Here is a 15,807-nt window from a genome sequence, read left to right as displayed (position 1 = left end):
AACTCTCATAAAGTCCCCATAAAACAGACACTGTGACAACGTCCATACAAATACGTCTGTTTTTGTCTGCTTGCTAAAAACATCAAAAGCCAAAAACCTGTTATGATCTACCTCAATTTCATTATATAAAGGGCTTCACCTACTGCATTAAAACGAGTCATCTAGAACCTTCCACAAAGACAGAGATGCGAATGCATGCAGATACGTGTGAATGTGTGGGCGTGTGTGTGTGTGTGTGCCTTAACCTTCCACGTTCCAGGAGAGCTGCGAGTTCAGCTTGTGAATCAGACCTTGCTCGACCTGGGTTTCTACGACGACGGCCCCTATGAGGTAGCGGACGAGAAGAAGCAGGATGCTCGGCTGATCCCGGTTCCCTACCACAGTTACCTGGGTACGACCCGGCCTGATCCCTGTTGCCGGGGCATCAGAGACAGGCTCGGGGAAAGCATGAGAAGGCCTACTGCCTGGCCCAGCTCCGTCACCATTCCACACCTGTACTTTCATTCCCAAATAGACGGATTACCCAGCATCACCATACTGACATTTCTGTAGCAGAGTCAGACATTTGGAACATGTAAATTTTTTATACCTGTTTGTAAAATGATCACAATAGCAAAAAATAAAAAAATCACAATGTCCTCTTATCGGAGTTTATCCGTATCTGTGGCAGTCTGACAGTGATCTGGGCTCCGTCTGTTTGCCTTCTCTTCCTTCTACAGCTCACCAGTGGTTAGCATCACCGACCACCGCGATGCACTAAATGCAAAGCAGGCTTCTCACCTGCACCTCCCTCTCTCTCTCCCCCTCTCCACCCTCACCAATCTCCCCCACATCTTCCCTCTCTCCCCCTGGGGCCCCAGGACTCTTGTTTATGGCTAGTCCCGTGGAGGATGCCTTGGTGTACAAAACCCTGGAGCCTTTCTACCGACCCTCCGTCTATGAGGATGTAGCTCAGAATAGCTACTTAGGTTTGTAGGCGTAAGAAGCCGTTGTCTGACTGGGAATTTGTCTGTAGCAGTAGAGTATCTCCCCCCCCCCCTCCACACCTCAAACTACCCCCCGCACTAAACGTAGTCGTTGTCTAGAAAGTATGTGGCAGTCTTATAGAGCTGTAGTAGGACTTCAGTACAACTTCTCCTCAACAGAGAGCAGCCATTGAAAATTCCTGACCTTAATTTGTCTTTATGTTCGGACATACTCTGCACATTATTTCAGCATTACCCAGTTCTTTTAAAGGTTAATAACCAAAATAAATGCTTATCCACTTAAAAGTCTGTAGACATATTTGCCTGTGAATGCTGACATGGTGTCCAGTCAGTGAAGAAGGCGCTGGTAGGGAGGGTTCTCTCTGCTTGGGGAGGAGTAGGGAGTCTGTGTAGACCTCAGCAGATTAGAGCTGCAGCCTGTGTTGGTGTTGGGTCCTGTCGCACCTCTGTCTGCATGCCTGTGTCTGGGTCCGTGTGCAGTCATGCAGGGTCTGTCGGAGGTGAATGATCACTACGGATGGCCAGCAGAATTGACTGCAAAGTCAAGAGCACTGAAAGTGCTTTCATATTAAACTTCTGTGGGTAGTGGAATTAAATATTAGTTAGAGATGAAGAATTCGAACCTTAAGGTTTTATGTTTGAATCCCATTTGAGCCCCTGCTGTAGTACCCATAAAAAGGGCACTGAAAAGTGCCCAACAGTAACCCCCCTAAGTCAGCCTGGACAATTTATTATTATAAGAGCACATTTCCAAACATGATCATCCAAAGGAGTCCAGCGACATGCGGCACTGGAAGGCATAACACACTTTAGTCTAACAATTGTGTAAAGGAATTGGAAATAAAAGAGAGAAAACAAGCCTCCAGTTTGATTTAGGGTCGAGCTGGCTGACCATCCCCTCTGGGCACGCTGAGGATAAAGAGGCCAGGAGGCGGCGTGAGTTTTTCTGTAGCCCTCTCTTATGTCACGCCATCTGTGGGTCGGCTCTCCCTCCCGCGGTCTGCAGAACAGGCGGCATTTCCAGCTGGTAGCTCTCCGTCTGCTGGGCCACACCCCCGGCACCCCCCCCCCACAGGCACTCAGTTAATGAAAGAAAATGTTGTGTTTAATATAATAAATAGTTGGAAGATGGATGGATGTAAGGAAAGATAGTTTATATCCAATATGATGCTGAACGGGAAAAGCTTGGTCTTCCTGTAAATGACGCTGATATGGGCATCTGAGAATGAGTTAAATAGGTGATTACGTAAATACATCGTTAAGATATCGCCCATTTTAAGTTTCGTATTTATTGCGTTGAATGGGATTAAAAACAAACAGCCTCGCCGTATCGTTTTATACTTTTCTTTCGGAATTTTAAGTCTTAATTTAGTAGTCTTTAGTAGTCTTAATTTAAATAAGTTGTAAGGGTGGTATTAGGTTTTCCTTTTAAGCAAACTGTCTATCACTTCTAGCTTGTGTGTCATCATCAGCAAATAGCTAAAAAACGTTGAGGTCCAGAGCACTCATCCTGTCCCACGATTTTGCTAGGTTCACGATAATGTGCCCTACGCCTGCAATCCTGAAACCGCTAAGTACTCGTTTGTCTGTCTGTCTGTCACCCTAATGTCTTCTGCATGCCTGCCGCCCCTAAAATGTCATCAGCCCTCCCCTCACCCCCACCACCCCCTTCCCTATTTACAAAACATTATCCAATACTATACCTGTTCGTCCTCTTATTGACTGCTGTGGTTACTTATGTTGAACTAAACACATTGATGACCTGTCGCCACGGCTCACTCACCCGCATGCTTTCAGGCTCACACGGCCACGCGCTCCACCGGCATCACGCGGTAATCACGCAGGGGACGCGCGAGTTATAACATCGAGTCACGCGACGTCTCGCCTTTTCCAGCAGTATTTACTGCCACCTAGCGTCCGATACATCACTTGCAAAGTAAAATTAAATGGACCGCGCAAGAACTTCCTGATGTCGTTCCTAGTGATTTAGCCAATTTAACTACAAAAACAAACCTCACCGTGAACAAATGAAACGGCGGCACAGCCGTGTCTTTCACAAATCATTTGAAACCGTTGCAATTTTATTTTCCGCATTCAGAGATAAACAGTTTTCTGCTCAATAAAGTATAATTGATTCCTTATTGCCAGCTGACACGAAAATTCGCATAAAAGTGCATCCAGCAGCAAGGTGAGACGAGTGATGTTTTATTGAAGTTATTGACTTTTATAGGCAATTACATTAGTATGTCATTAGACAAACAGCATGGCTGTTACAGCCATGAATGCGTATCCCCACTACTGGGACTTTGGGAAGTAAAGGAACGACACAGGAACTAATTTGTCACATGGTAACATTGATTGTCCAATCAGAGTTTGAAGCCTTATGACAGTAAGAGTTTTCCATTATCTGATGGCTCATGGTCAGTCTGCCAGTGGTAACCTGTTTTTTTCCCCCTGCGTGTTGGTGCAGGATTTTCTGTGGATTCTGCAAAGGGTTTAATGGCCCGGGAGGACCTGACCTTTGTGGCCGGCGCGCCTCGTGCCAACCACACGGGCGCCGTGGTCCTGCTCCGAAAGGACAACGTGTACCGGCTGGTGCCCCAGCACATCCTATGGGGAGAGGAGCTGGCCTCCTCTTTCGGATACTCCGTGGCCACAGCGGACCTCAACAGTGATGGGTGAGGGGGGCATAACTGAACTAACTATAGAGGTGGGATTGGTGGGACCAGAGGTGTCAATGGGGCATGGATACTCCGACAGATTCAGGGGGCACCGTAAAGTACGTAAAGTTATATAATGTTAGTGGAGCGGGGGCTCCGAGGGGGGGGGGGCAGTTTTTATTCCTTGAACACCCTAGTTTTGAGTTTGAATCTTTTCCCCATACTTGCAAATGAAGACTTCCTGTGCTCTTTTGAGCTTCCTCCAGGTGCTTTGGTCTCCTCCTACGAGATAAAGACATTCCATTCAGTAGTGTTGGTGACTCTAAAGTCCCTTAACATGCGTCTGAGTGTATCAATCCGGTATGCATGCTGGGTTGGCCCATGGTATTGTCTAGGAGGCACCTGGCCTTCTGCTTTCTAGGCTAAACTAGAGCCAACAAATGAGCAATAGAAGAGATCAATTTGAGTTACTACATCTTCTGATGATACAGCAGTAGTCTTCTCGAATTTCCTATGGCCTGGCCAAGTGTGGCCCGTTGAGACATCGTTGGCAGTAATGCAGTGCCTTTACTGATGTAACAGGTCGTAAGATAACTGCCATGTGCATGTTATATCACCTTGGCACACCTTCGACTGGGGTTTTTTGGACTCTGGGTACAAACTTTCCAAAATAGGGTTAATCTTTGCAGATATTCTTGTTGTTTGTTTGAAAAGAAACCAGAACATTTGCTGTGCATTTATGTTTAAGTCGTTAGTGTTCTGTCAGCTGCCCTCTCCCTTTCTTTGACAGTTGGACAGATATCGTAGTTGGGGCTCCCAACTTTTTTGACCGCAAGGCAGAGATAGGCGGGGCTGTGTATGTGTACCTCAACCCGGCAGGTCATTGGCACGAAGCCCGTCCCATCCGACTCAATGGTACCCATGACTCCATGTTCGGCCTGACCGTTAGCGGAGTGGGGGACATGGATCAGGACGGCTACGGCGGTGAGTCTGGGGCACCATCAGCCTGGCATCTTACCAGGGGCCGTACTGAGTCCACATTGCCATATGGTCTAAGATGCAGTTCAGTGGGAAATAAGGGTTCTGTCGATTGATATTACACACTTATACGAGATCACCATTCACTCAATTCCACCTACAGTCCTCTAGACCAGTGTATTTCAACCTTTTTTAAGTCACAGCACATTTTTTACACTGAAAAAATCCCACAGTCGCCATCAACCAAAAATGCTACAAAATGACACTTTGTAGCCTAGTAATGAGAAAATAGTCTCTCGATTTATTTATACTCTGAGCCTGTTTGGATGAACACAAAGCTGATATCAGACAGACAGACAGACAGACACACGAAGCTCTTCCTCAACAGCTCTCAGTCTCTCTCTGTTTTTAGTTTTTATGAGTCAGGCTTGAAAAGCTCAGCTCACACAGATATGTCATGGAAAATGGGAGTAACGTTGAAATAGCTTTCTTTGTTTAGAATACATCACTATTACAGCACAGACACTAAACAACGGCATATTATTTGCTAATAATAATTAATTTTCAAAAAAGTTTTTTAGACCTATTAAGTAAAATTGGATCATTTCCCACGGTCCACCTTACAATCTCTCACGGCGCACTAGTGAGCTCCGGCACAGGGGTTGAAAATCAGTGCTCTAGACAATGAACCAACACTAGATGGTGCTACACAATGTTAGAGAGAAAGAAAACCAGCCGTCTAACCTACCCTACAGAATTTCCATAGTCCAGGTCTCAGACAGCTAATGTTATACTGTGAATATTTAACCCAGGATCGCATTATAGAGGGGTTCTTCTTTCGGCTGCCCCATTAAGGCTCTAAATGAAGCCTGACAGAGAATACAACAGCCAGAGAATGACAGAGAAAATATAACAGAAATGATCAAGTTATCCTGGATCATACCGATGTACAGATTTCCTGTCTTAATTATGTAAATATTTATGTAAATCTTTGTAGTAATCTCTCCAAGATAATGTAACCATATTGCATAATGCGTGGATGCATTGCATATAAGCTGTACTGGGTTTGGTCAAGTTCTAGTCAAATCCCATGACTGTGAATATTGGCTGTTCGTCATGCCTGTGTGCTTCTCTGCAGACTTCGCGGTTGGAGCTCCGTTCGATGGTGATGGTAAAGTCTATATTTACCGTGGTTCCTCCTCTGGCCTCGACACTAAACCTTCCCAGGTAAGAGGCCGAAGGTCAAACTGTGCAGACTCATGCAACTGAACTTTAGTTATCATGCACTTACGAATATATATTCACTTCCACATACCCAGGTGCTGGATGGAGTTGACGTAGGGGTGAAACATTTTGGCTATTCTCTTTCTGGAGGCCTGGACATTGATGATAATTCTTACCCTGACCTTGCGGTGGGATCTCTCAACGATCAAGTCATTTTGTACAGGTCAGTGGCAAGAAGGACAGGAATTCCTTAGTGTCCATCGAAACATCCTGGCTGCATGGTTAAGAACACGCCGACGCTCCCTACAGGTCCCGCTCAGTCATCCACGTCAGACGGGACGTCTCGATCAGCCCCCAAAACATTGACCTGGAGAATCAGAACTGCAAGGGTCGCCATGGGGTGTGGTGAGTTAAGGACTGCTGTCAGGGAAACTAACAGGGATGCAGTCTAAGGGCTGGTTTTTACTTCACACAGGCAAGCGTGGGGATTGCAGTGTAATTTTCGTGATGGGGGCCGGCTTCGGACACCACATATGAGTGTGGGGCCGTGCAACTATCAAAAATTATTATATAACATAGAGGGTTCCCTGAGGTTCCGTTCAGTGACACAAGATAACTTCGACTATTCATTGGCCTTCGGAAAATACCGGCATTTATATGATTCCTTGCTACAGGATTATAAAGACTCCCAGATGGCTACAAACTAACATGAAATGCATTTATAAGGCAACGCTCCATGTATGTCTTGGCGTCACTATTATGATCATTTAGGTTTTTTAATTCAATTTTTATATTATTGTTTGTTTTCATTTGAAATCTGGTTTAGTTTTAGTTTTCGGTGTGGTTTCATTAGTTTTTATTTTAAAGATGTAAATCTATTTAATTGTGATATATTTTGCTTTAGGTTTTAGCAATTGTATTTCTAGGGACGGCCGGAATGTTGCAGTCCTTTGTTGGCTTTTACAAAGTGTTGTGATTTGGATGGTTTCCGTGGTTCAAGTGCATGGCAGGAGAGGAACAAAGATTTTTATGTCATTTCTGTACTGGATTTTATTTCAGTTTATGGAATTTTTGAAAGCAATAAAAACCCTGTCTTATATACTGTAAGTATATAGTGCACAGGTAGAACATAAGAACATGAGAAATTTACAAAAGAGAGGAGGCCCTTCGGTCCATCAAGTTTGTTTGGAGAGAATTCAGCTAATGGCTCACAGTTGTTACAGTCTGTTCTGATTTAAAGAAACCCAGGGTTTTAGCTTGCGCTACACTAACAGGAAGACTATTCCATACTCTAACTACACGTTGTGTAAAGAAGTGCTTCCTCAAATCCAGTTTAAAATGGTCTCTTGCTAATTTCCACCTATGGCCACGAGTTAACGAGAGTAACTATTTGGTTGAACAGCATCCAGACCTGATAGAATGTTATAAACCTGGATCATGTCCCCCCTTAGTCTCTTTTGCTCGATGCTGAACAGATTCAGCTCAGCTAACCTCTCCTCATAAACCATTCCTCTAGACCAGGAATCATTCTTGTAACCCAACACTGAACTCTTTCTAAGGCAGCTATGTTTTTTTAGGGTATGGTGACCAAGCCTGCACCCAATATTAGTTTTAATAAAGTTCTTATTTATTTTTATAACATCCATTCTGCACATCATAAGCGTGATTTTAAAAAGCAGCTTTGCTCTACAGGGCCACCCCTGGCCTGGCGTCATAGTACCCGGCTCGTTGATGCTAGAAATAAAGACCATTCAGGATGATGGACAGTCCGGCACTGCGGCGGACTCACTGGTGAATGAAAAACCAGCCTTAAAGATTTCTGTAGCTTACTGCCAAGATTTACGCACCGAAACCTCCATCCCTGGAGTCTTCCGTAGAAAGGATGCTAATGCTTTAATCTTCTTTCCTTTTCCCTAGCGTTGAGGTGAAGGCCTGCTTCGTCTACGCTGCCCACCCTTCATCGTACTCTCCGCACATCAGTGAGTGCCCCGGCTAGATCCTCTCCTCTTCACCTTTCCTTCCCAAAGCTCTTGCAGTCCAGTCTACATGTGGCCAAGCCAACTCTCTTCGTTCCCCATGATATATATATACCTTTATAAGGAGGGGCTGATAATGTTTCACTAATTAAATCCTTGTATCACCACATTCCCAAGCCTAATGATATATCTGTTGATGTCAGCTGTGGAACAATTATACCTTAGTATAATAGTCTTGTGCTGTCTGTCACTCATAGATTAAATCCATCTTGTTTTTACTTCACTGTGCTGCTGTCCTCTGTGCCACGCCCGACCTCCAAATCAGCCCTGAGAGTTCAGTTTGAGGCGGACGTCGAACGGCGGAAGCTGAACCTGCCGCACCGCGTCAGCTTCCTGGGCCACACCAGATCGGAGCAGGAGTACCTGCACTCTGAAGACGTGGAGCTTCGTGGTCAGGCTCGTCCGGCGTGCATTGCAGCCACCTTTCAGCTACAGGTAGGGAGCCGATGGCTCAGCCCTAAGCCAGAATGATTCCTGTCTGGCTATGGATGATTTGATGCAGTTCATTTATGGTCATATGCCACATACATTTCATAGACAGAGAATTTGCATAGGTAGCTAAGGTTTAAATTTAATAATTGGATTTGGCGCCTCCTTGTGGTAGAACCAATACTGGTATCTTTTCACAAATGCATAGCACGACCCTTCAGCTAGTGTCTAGCTATGAAAACCAGAAAACTTACAGGAATAGAACAGCAACTAACTACATTGCATAAATTCTGTTCTTCCCTATTGCTGTTTCTCTCAAACTGATGTGATGCTAGGAGAATATTCGAGACAAGCTGCGTCCCATCTCCCTGGCGATCACACACAGCATCAAGCCCCCCCGTCACCACGGCCATGCCGGGTCCAAACACCTGGCGTCTCTGTTTCCTGTGCTGAGCCCGTCCATCTCCCCCACCCTGTACACTGAGGTCAGTGACGGTAGCGGCGACTGGGTATCTGGCCGTCTGGCGAGAAAGAAACACCCTTCAGCGTTGCCCCTTGTGGTCTACAGGTCGACTTCTTGCGGGAGGGATGTGGAGATGACCGAATTTGTCAGAGCAACTTGCAGCTGAGCTATCGTTACGGCACTCGACCGGGGAACTCTGACCTTTTCACTCCTTTGCCCTTGTGAGTTGAAGATAGCGTCGTGTTACGTTTATACCTCGGAACATTCTAGAGACCACAACTCTGACACACTTCTCCACGTTTTCTGTTGTGTTATAAAATGCATGTTTTCCGTTTAATTTCCGCGGTTACAGGGACGAGGATGGAATGCCGGTCTTCTCTCTGTCCGACCAGCGGTCCATAGCCTTGGAGGTCTCTGTCACCAACATGCCCTCCGACCCCCGGCGACCTGAGGAGGATGGTGATGACGCCCATGCCGCCCAGCTGCTGGTGACCCTCCCCGACACCCTGTCCTACTCCGGCTTCAGAGGCCAACAGGTACAGACGTGTAAACAGGGAGCCCAGGTGTAACCACACAACAATCAGCTATGAGGTCCGTTACAAACGTGTTTTCACAATGTGCCATTTCCTTGGCTACCTCCAGTGTTTCTGACTGTCACTATTGCATATATAGAGTGTATAGCTTCCGAATACCAGGCCAATTTGTACATTTTTATACGTTTTTCTGGAGCATCTGATTTTTGACAGTGAAACATCTTAAAGTAACACCAGTTCAGTGTTATTCCTTTGAGATCTGCCTGATTTTGTCTTTTCTGCCACACGGTGCTATGGCACTTTAATATTGCACTGCTCATATTACACGCAACACCAACTGCAGTGTTGAAGCACAGGGTTTGCTGACAGTGTTTCGGCCAATCGCCACAGGTGGTCTGCCAAGCCAATCAGAACGGCTCTCATGCGGAATGTGAGCTGGGGAATCCGCTGAAGAGAGACGCCAAGGTAACGGCAGAACATGTCATTTTGTGTCAAACTGGAGTTTGGGTCAAAAAACACAGTTCACTCAAACACACCATTGAACAAGTATTTGTAATTTTAAAGAATATCTTTCTCTAAATAAAACATAACATATGAAAAACAACTTCAATTACAGTCTCCGAATCTCCAATTTTTCATGATGTATCACTTTAAAATGCAGCATTGATTTACATTATTATCTCCTGAAATATACTTTCCTCTCTCGCTCTTATTTTTCTTTTCCCAAGCTAAAATTCTACATAATATTAAGCACATCTGGAATCACCATAGAAACCACGGACCTGTCTGTTGATCTCTTACTAGCAACGTAAGTCCTGCATTTTTATTAGTCTGTTATTAATTCAGAAAACTCATTATTTTGAATCCGGGTGCTGGCATCCTAACTATGTGGTTTGTTTATCTGAAGAAGTGCTGCAAATGGCCTGTATGTTTGCTTGTGTGTTTCTTTCTCTCTTACTGTGTCGGCATTTACAGAATAAGTGAGCAGCCTGATGTGGCCTTAATCACGGCCCGTGCGAAAGTCGTCATTGAGCTCCCCCTGTCTGTCAGTGGGTAAGTGTCTGCAAAGTAGCTTGACGTTGTAATCCATCAAACTCTGGATAAGGTAGCATGTCAGTGGGTGGAGTCAAGATCAAGGTTGGCCAGTGGGTGGAGTCTTTTCTTGGAATTTACATTATTTTTCAATAGGATCGGCTCTTTTTATTGCAAAGTGGGAACTGACTGATTAAAGATGCAGTACCAGTTAAAAGTTTGGACACACTTTGGGGTCTGTTTGGACACCCATAGAAATGTTTATTTGTACTATTCTCTGCATTTTAGAATAACTATAAAGACGTCAAAACTATAAAATAGCATATATGGAACTATGCACTGACCAAAAACGGTAATTAACAAAAAATATGACAATAGTGATGCTGCCCCCCAAGAGTGATGCTGCCATTGGCCCTTAACCCCCACTTGCCCCTGAGACTGATGCCCCTGTTTCCTCCTCTACCCCAGTTTCATGTTTCGGGGTATTTTTCCAGCTGTCCTGAAGGAGGTCTCATATATGCAGGGACTTGTTAGCTGTTTTTCCTTCACTCTCTGTTCAGACTCCTCCCTCCTCTAATCGGTTTCGGGCAGCAGGCCAAGTCATGTCATACAGCGTTACCGCGGCCCTTTATGGGCAGCTTGGTGTGTCCAGACTTTTGACTGATACTGTATGAACTTGTAGCCTGAGCTAACATTGTTAGCTGTAAGACTCTTTTGTTTTACGTTTCATCAAGGTACTTAACTGGAATCCCTCCATTAAATTTTCAGTCTATTTGAAGATGCAAATGGTGTGAGTTTAGGTTATATTGCAATTTCCTTTAGATTATGTATTTTGTGCTAAAATGGTATTCTGTGCTGTAATTGTGCCTAAACTGGCTCCTTCAAAGTACTTTACTCGTGTTGTATTGTTATCCTCACCTGTCTGCCTGTTAATATAACGCTTCCGGTAAAAGTGTTGGCTGCCAGCGTATGTTTTAACATGTTTCTAGGCTGGCCCGTCCTCACCAGCTGTTCTTCAGTGGGACGGTGAGGGGCGAGAGCGCCATGAAAACACTGGATGACATTGGGAGTCCCGTGGAGTTTGAGTTCACGGTGAGATGGGAGAGAGCGGGACGGCCCTAGGTGTGGGCGGGGCTAACATTCCCCCTTTATAGTGTGGCACCACACTGGTGGTGGTTATGTCTGCTGGTTGTTAAGCGTGGAAGGTCGTGGGAAGGTCTCACTGTAACAGCGAAACACACAGACCTAGTGGAAAAATAGATAAACACATCCATCCATCTTCCAGGTGCAGGGTTATTGGATACAAGGGCAGATGCAAAAAATATCTTTGTTATTATAATTATTATTATTAATAGTATTATTGTTGTTGTTGTTTTGCTGTTGTTATGGTCTCTCTAATCATCTCCATCCTGCCGTTTTTCATATGAATTTAATTAGGTAACAAACCCAGGCCAGTCCCTGCAAACGCTTGGCTCCGCCTTCCTCAACATCATGTGGCCTCATGAGCTGGCCAATGGGAAGTGGCTGCTGTATCCCACAGGGGCTCACTTCGAAGGGCACCCCAACACCCGCTGCAGCCCCACCTCTCTTGACCCCCTGCGTCTGAGTCCCGATACGAAACACGACCAGCACCATCACCAGCACAGCCAGGACCCAGAGTCTGCGGTAAGGTCTCAGATCACCTATAGCTGAGAGTTGTGCTCCTCACTGAACTGTAGAATATACTCTTAACTTGGTTAAATTATACAGTGGTCCCCCTTCGTCCACGGTCTCCCGCAATCAACCTCAGTACGAAAATATTAAATGGAAAATTCCAGAGATAAACAGTCCATAAGTTTTAAACTGAGCGCAATTCTGAGTAGTGTGACGAAATCTCACGCCAGGACATGAATTATCCCTTTATGCAGCACATCCACACTATATATGCTACTGACCCATTCGGCACTTAGTAGCCGTCTCGGTTATCCGACTGACTGTTGCGATAGTTCTTGTGTTCAAGTAACTCTTTTTTAAAAAAAAAAAAAAAAATCAATACTCTTGAGGACTTGAGGCATATGTAGGGTTTGGTACTAATGGCGGTTACAGGCACCTGCAGAGGGTCCTGAACCATATCCCCTGTGGATAAGGGGGGGCGGGGGGGGATGCTATATTTTTTTTCTTAAATGACGCTATTAATAAAAGCAGCTGTGTAATTTACTGGAGCTATTCAGGTTAAGCAATCATTCCAGGGAAGAGCAGCAGGCCGGCTTTCATATGGCAAATCCATATCCGAGACCAGGGGGCTGCTTTGCTGCCGTGTATGAGGGCTTGGTATTGATTTTTATAAAGAACAAACCAACACAGAAATATCAATAAATAGCCGAAGCTCCGGCCACAGTTAATGTCTTCTTTTGGGCCCGGCATTGTGTTCTGCAGTCTACATTTCTCACTGAGTGTCCTGAATGTCTGTGTTTTGCTGAGTTTAAACATTCCGGTATAATTGTTACATCTGATTTTTTTTCGTTCATGTTGCATTCAATTAGTTTTGATGCGAAAGTAATTTATAAAAATAATTTTCTGGGGGGGCTAAGACAAAAAACAGGGTGACTGAATAGGGTCTACAACTGCATATGTGTAATAGTGATAACAATACATGGCAACACACAAGAATCGGTAAGTAAATGTAGATAAATTTGAGTGTATTAATAGCGGAGCTGAATTAAGGTCAGCGTGTTATTATAGAGTATGACTGTAGCATAAACGGTGTTGAACCAGGTGGGGAGGACCAGGCGCTCCCACCCGGAGGAGGAGAGGCAAACTGTGAGCAGAAGCAGCGTGGGGAGGACCAGGCGCTCCCACCCGGAGGAGGAGAGGCAAACTGTGAGCAGAAGCAGCGTGGGGAGGACCACGCCAGCGGTGGCGGCCTCAGAGAGGAGGAGGTCCCTGCAGCTGGTGAGAGGGGGGAGGATGGAGGAAGGGAGAGCTGGAGAGAGGAGGAGAAGGAGGGAAAGAGAGGGGGTGGAGAGAGAAAAGAGAGGAAGAATGGGATGGGAAGAGGGATAGATGGAGGAAGAGTTGGTGAGAGGAGGAGAGGAAGAATGGGAAAGGAGTATGAGAGAGGAGGAATAGGAAAAGGAGAGAGGAGGAAAAGGAGGGTAAAGAAGAGGAAGAATGGGACAGGAATAAAGATAGGAGGAACAGGAGAAGAGGGAGGGAAAGGAAGAGGGAAGAGGAATGAGAAGGGGATGAGGATGGAGGAAGGGATAGGGAGACGGAAAAAAAGAGTCGGGGCGAAGAATGAGAAGGGGAGAAGAATGGAGGGATAAAAAGCTGGAGAGAGAAGGAGGGGAAGGGAGAGCATAGAAGAATAAGGGAGAAGAATGGAGGGAGGAAGAGCTGGAGAATGAGGGAGGAGGTGATAACTGCCATGCACTTTGGTCCCTTCCCCAGGACTGCCTTCTGGGTTCAGCCCAGTGCCTGCTGATCCAGTGCCCACTCCACAGCCTCTCCGGGAGCGCGGTGCTCAGGGTCCAGGCCAGGCTCTGGAACAGCACTTTCCTGGAGGTAAGGCTGACCCTGCTTTCACACACAGCACGGTTCATTTTGTTATTCACTATGCATCTGGCCCTGGTAGTCTCCTGCCGAGCCGTTTGATGCGGTAATAATGCGGACGGCATAAAGAAAAAAAACATTTTCATGTGTAGAAAGAGCACAGCTGCAGGTTTCCTGCCATGAATCCATTCTTGGCGGCTTTGTCACATCATGCAATAGTGCTTAGGGACCTGCTGTGCTCAAAAGGTCGAAATCCTGATATTACTGTGAGCAAAGATCTTATTTTCTATTGTATTTACCCGTCTGTATAAATTGGTAACAAATAAAATCTCAGTGACCATTATTATGATCATTATCACAATTATATAATGTTACAACACTTCTCTCAAGAAGACATAAAATTCAGCATGATGACTAATTTTCCCCCATCTCCGTCTTGCCCTCTTTTTTCGCATATTTCTCTCTCTGTCTTTCTCTCCCTCCCTCTTTGTCTCCACCATACAGGAGTTTCCATCAGTCAGTGCTCTGGAGCTGCTAGTGAGAGCCAACATCACCGTCAAGTCCAGCATCAAGCATCTGGTGCTGAGGGATGCTGCCTCGCAGGTGTGCTGACACACACACACACACACACGCACACTCACACATACACACACATACACACACACACATACACACACACATACACACACACACACACACAAACATATTGCAGTCACATATTTTTATAAAATTGAGTTTTGCCTTGTGGGGAGTGAAAAATGGTTCCCACGACGTCAGAATAACAGGTTTCTATCACATTGTACATTTGGTCCTCACGATGTAAAATAAACATAACCCACACACACACACACACACACCCACACACACACACACACACACACACACACACCCACACACACACACACCCACACACACACACACACAGAGGTGAAGGACATGTTTGCCTGGAAGCCCCCCAAAACAAAACAACATGGGTCTCATTTCAGTTTGAACGGTTCCAAAAACTCCAAAGAGATCAGGCCTGGCACCATGTTGGTTGGCCTGCTTCACCCAATCAGGCCAAGCTTGGTTCACCCCAAGGTTGGGCAGATGCCAACCAATCACAGACCCCCCCTGAGAATTCTGTGCCCCACCCTACATATTAGAACTGGAGCCGCGCCCTGGTGCACATCTGTAGAAGCCCGACCCAAAAAATTCAGACCCAAAAATGCAGACTATATGATTGCTGTGTTTCGCATCTCTGTGCAAATGCAGGTGCTGGTCTTGGTTTATCCAGAACACGGGCACGCAGATCAGTACTGGGTCCCATGGTGGATCATCCTCATCGCCGTCTTGGCTGGAATCCTCGTCTTGGCTCTGCTAGTTTGCATACTGTGGAAGGTACGGTTCCTCACAGCTTCAGTTTTTCCCTTTTAATCACGTTGACTGTTCGCTGCCACCTTATTCATTCCTGTGCATCAACCCAGTATCAAGCAATGTTACCAAGAAATTGGGTTTTAACAGGGTAGGGCAGAGGAAAATCCACATTCAGGACGAACCAGTATTGAAACTATGGTTCGTGGCCTGGAACTGATTACATTACATTTACATTGGTTTATTTGGCAAACTCTGACATATATGTAATACAGATCATGCATAACACAGTTATACTGTAGCTGTGAAGCAGCCAACAGATACCAGTCCTGCTGGTTTCTAATAACTGGCCAGAAACTAGCGCAAGATGTTCTGTCTCTGCAGGCACCATGTCAAGGGAAATTCCTTCTAAGCGCCAACTTACCCCTTATTTTATGTCCATGTCTGTGGGATCCATGTTCAGGGTTTACAGAACCAAAAACTGCACGATTACTTAAGTATCTGTTTTTTCCCCAATAGATTTGCAACAAAAAAATGTAGCAAAAATGTGAATATAATTTAATTGCAAAATGGCCAGTAAAT

At 45.4% G+C, this 15,807-nt stretch overlaps 1 protein-coding gene and 1 long non-coding RNA gene across 4 annotated transcripts in view; one reads left to right on the top strand and one right to left on the bottom strand.

Moving 5' to 3' along the window:
* itga7 (integrin, alpha 7) overlaps positions 1–15,807 on the top strand; it is a 36,836-nt gene that overhangs the window by 17,319 nt on the left and 3,710 nt on the right. For 2 of the 3 annotated variants that reach the window (XR_007399484.1, XM_049024086.1), the window contains exons 5-24: positions 260–391; positions 3,457–3,664; positions 4,437–4,630; positions 5,763–5,851; positions 5,944–6,071; positions 6,158–6,253; positions 7,766–7,827; positions 8,150–8,319; positions 8,649–8,798; positions 8,882–8,997; positions 9,129–9,312; positions 9,700–9,774; positions 10,038–10,117; positions 10,285–10,362; positions 11,331–11,433; positions 11,779–12,006; positions 13,096–13,272; positions 13,771–13,884; positions 14,377–14,475; positions 15,127–15,252. Coding sequence is in view for 2 of the 3 variants with exons in the window: in XM_049024086.1 (XP_048880043.1) it covers positions 260–391; positions 3,457–3,664; positions 4,437–4,630; positions 5,763–5,851; positions 5,944–6,071; positions 6,158–6,253; positions 7,766–7,827; positions 8,150–8,319; positions 8,649–8,798; positions 8,882–8,997; positions 9,129–9,312; positions 9,700–9,774; positions 10,038–10,117; positions 10,285–10,362; positions 11,331–11,433; positions 11,779–12,006; positions 13,096–13,272; positions 13,771–13,884; positions 14,377–14,475; positions 15,127–15,252 (2,609 nt within the window). In the remaining variant the exon portion in view is untranslated. Of the gene's footprint in view, positions 1–259; positions 392–860; positions 969–3,456; positions 3,665–4,436; positions 4,631–5,762; positions 5,852–5,943; positions 6,072–6,157; positions 6,254–7,765; positions 7,828–8,149; positions 8,320–8,648; positions 8,799–8,881; positions 8,998–9,128; positions 9,313–9,699; positions 9,775–10,037; positions 10,118–10,284; positions 10,363–11,330; positions 11,434–11,778; positions 12,007–13,095; positions 13,273–13,770; positions 13,885–14,376; positions 14,476–15,126; positions 15,253–15,807 lie in introns of all 3 variants that reach the window. The other variant, XM_049024087.1, reaches the window with a different exon arrangement.
* LOC125748191 (uncharacterized) lies at positions 1,697–2,972 on the bottom strand. Its single transcript, XR_007399485.1, has 2 exons — positions 2,770–2,972; positions 1,697–2,025 (listed from the first exon to the last, which is right to left on the bottom strand). It is a non-coding gene; the product is annotated as an uncharacterized LOC125748191 (long non-coding RNA).

This window comes from Brienomyrus brachyistius, chromosome 8 (genome assembly GCF_023856365.1).
Source record: "Brienomyrus brachyistius isolate T26 chromosome 8, BBRACH_0.4, whole genome shotgun sequence".
In the NCBI taxonomy this organism is placed as follows: Eukaryota; Metazoa; Chordata; class Actinopteri; order Osteoglossiformes; family Mormyridae; genus Brienomyrus; species Brienomyrus brachyistius.
This window is presented reverse-complemented; position numbering and strand designations above follow the sequence as displayed.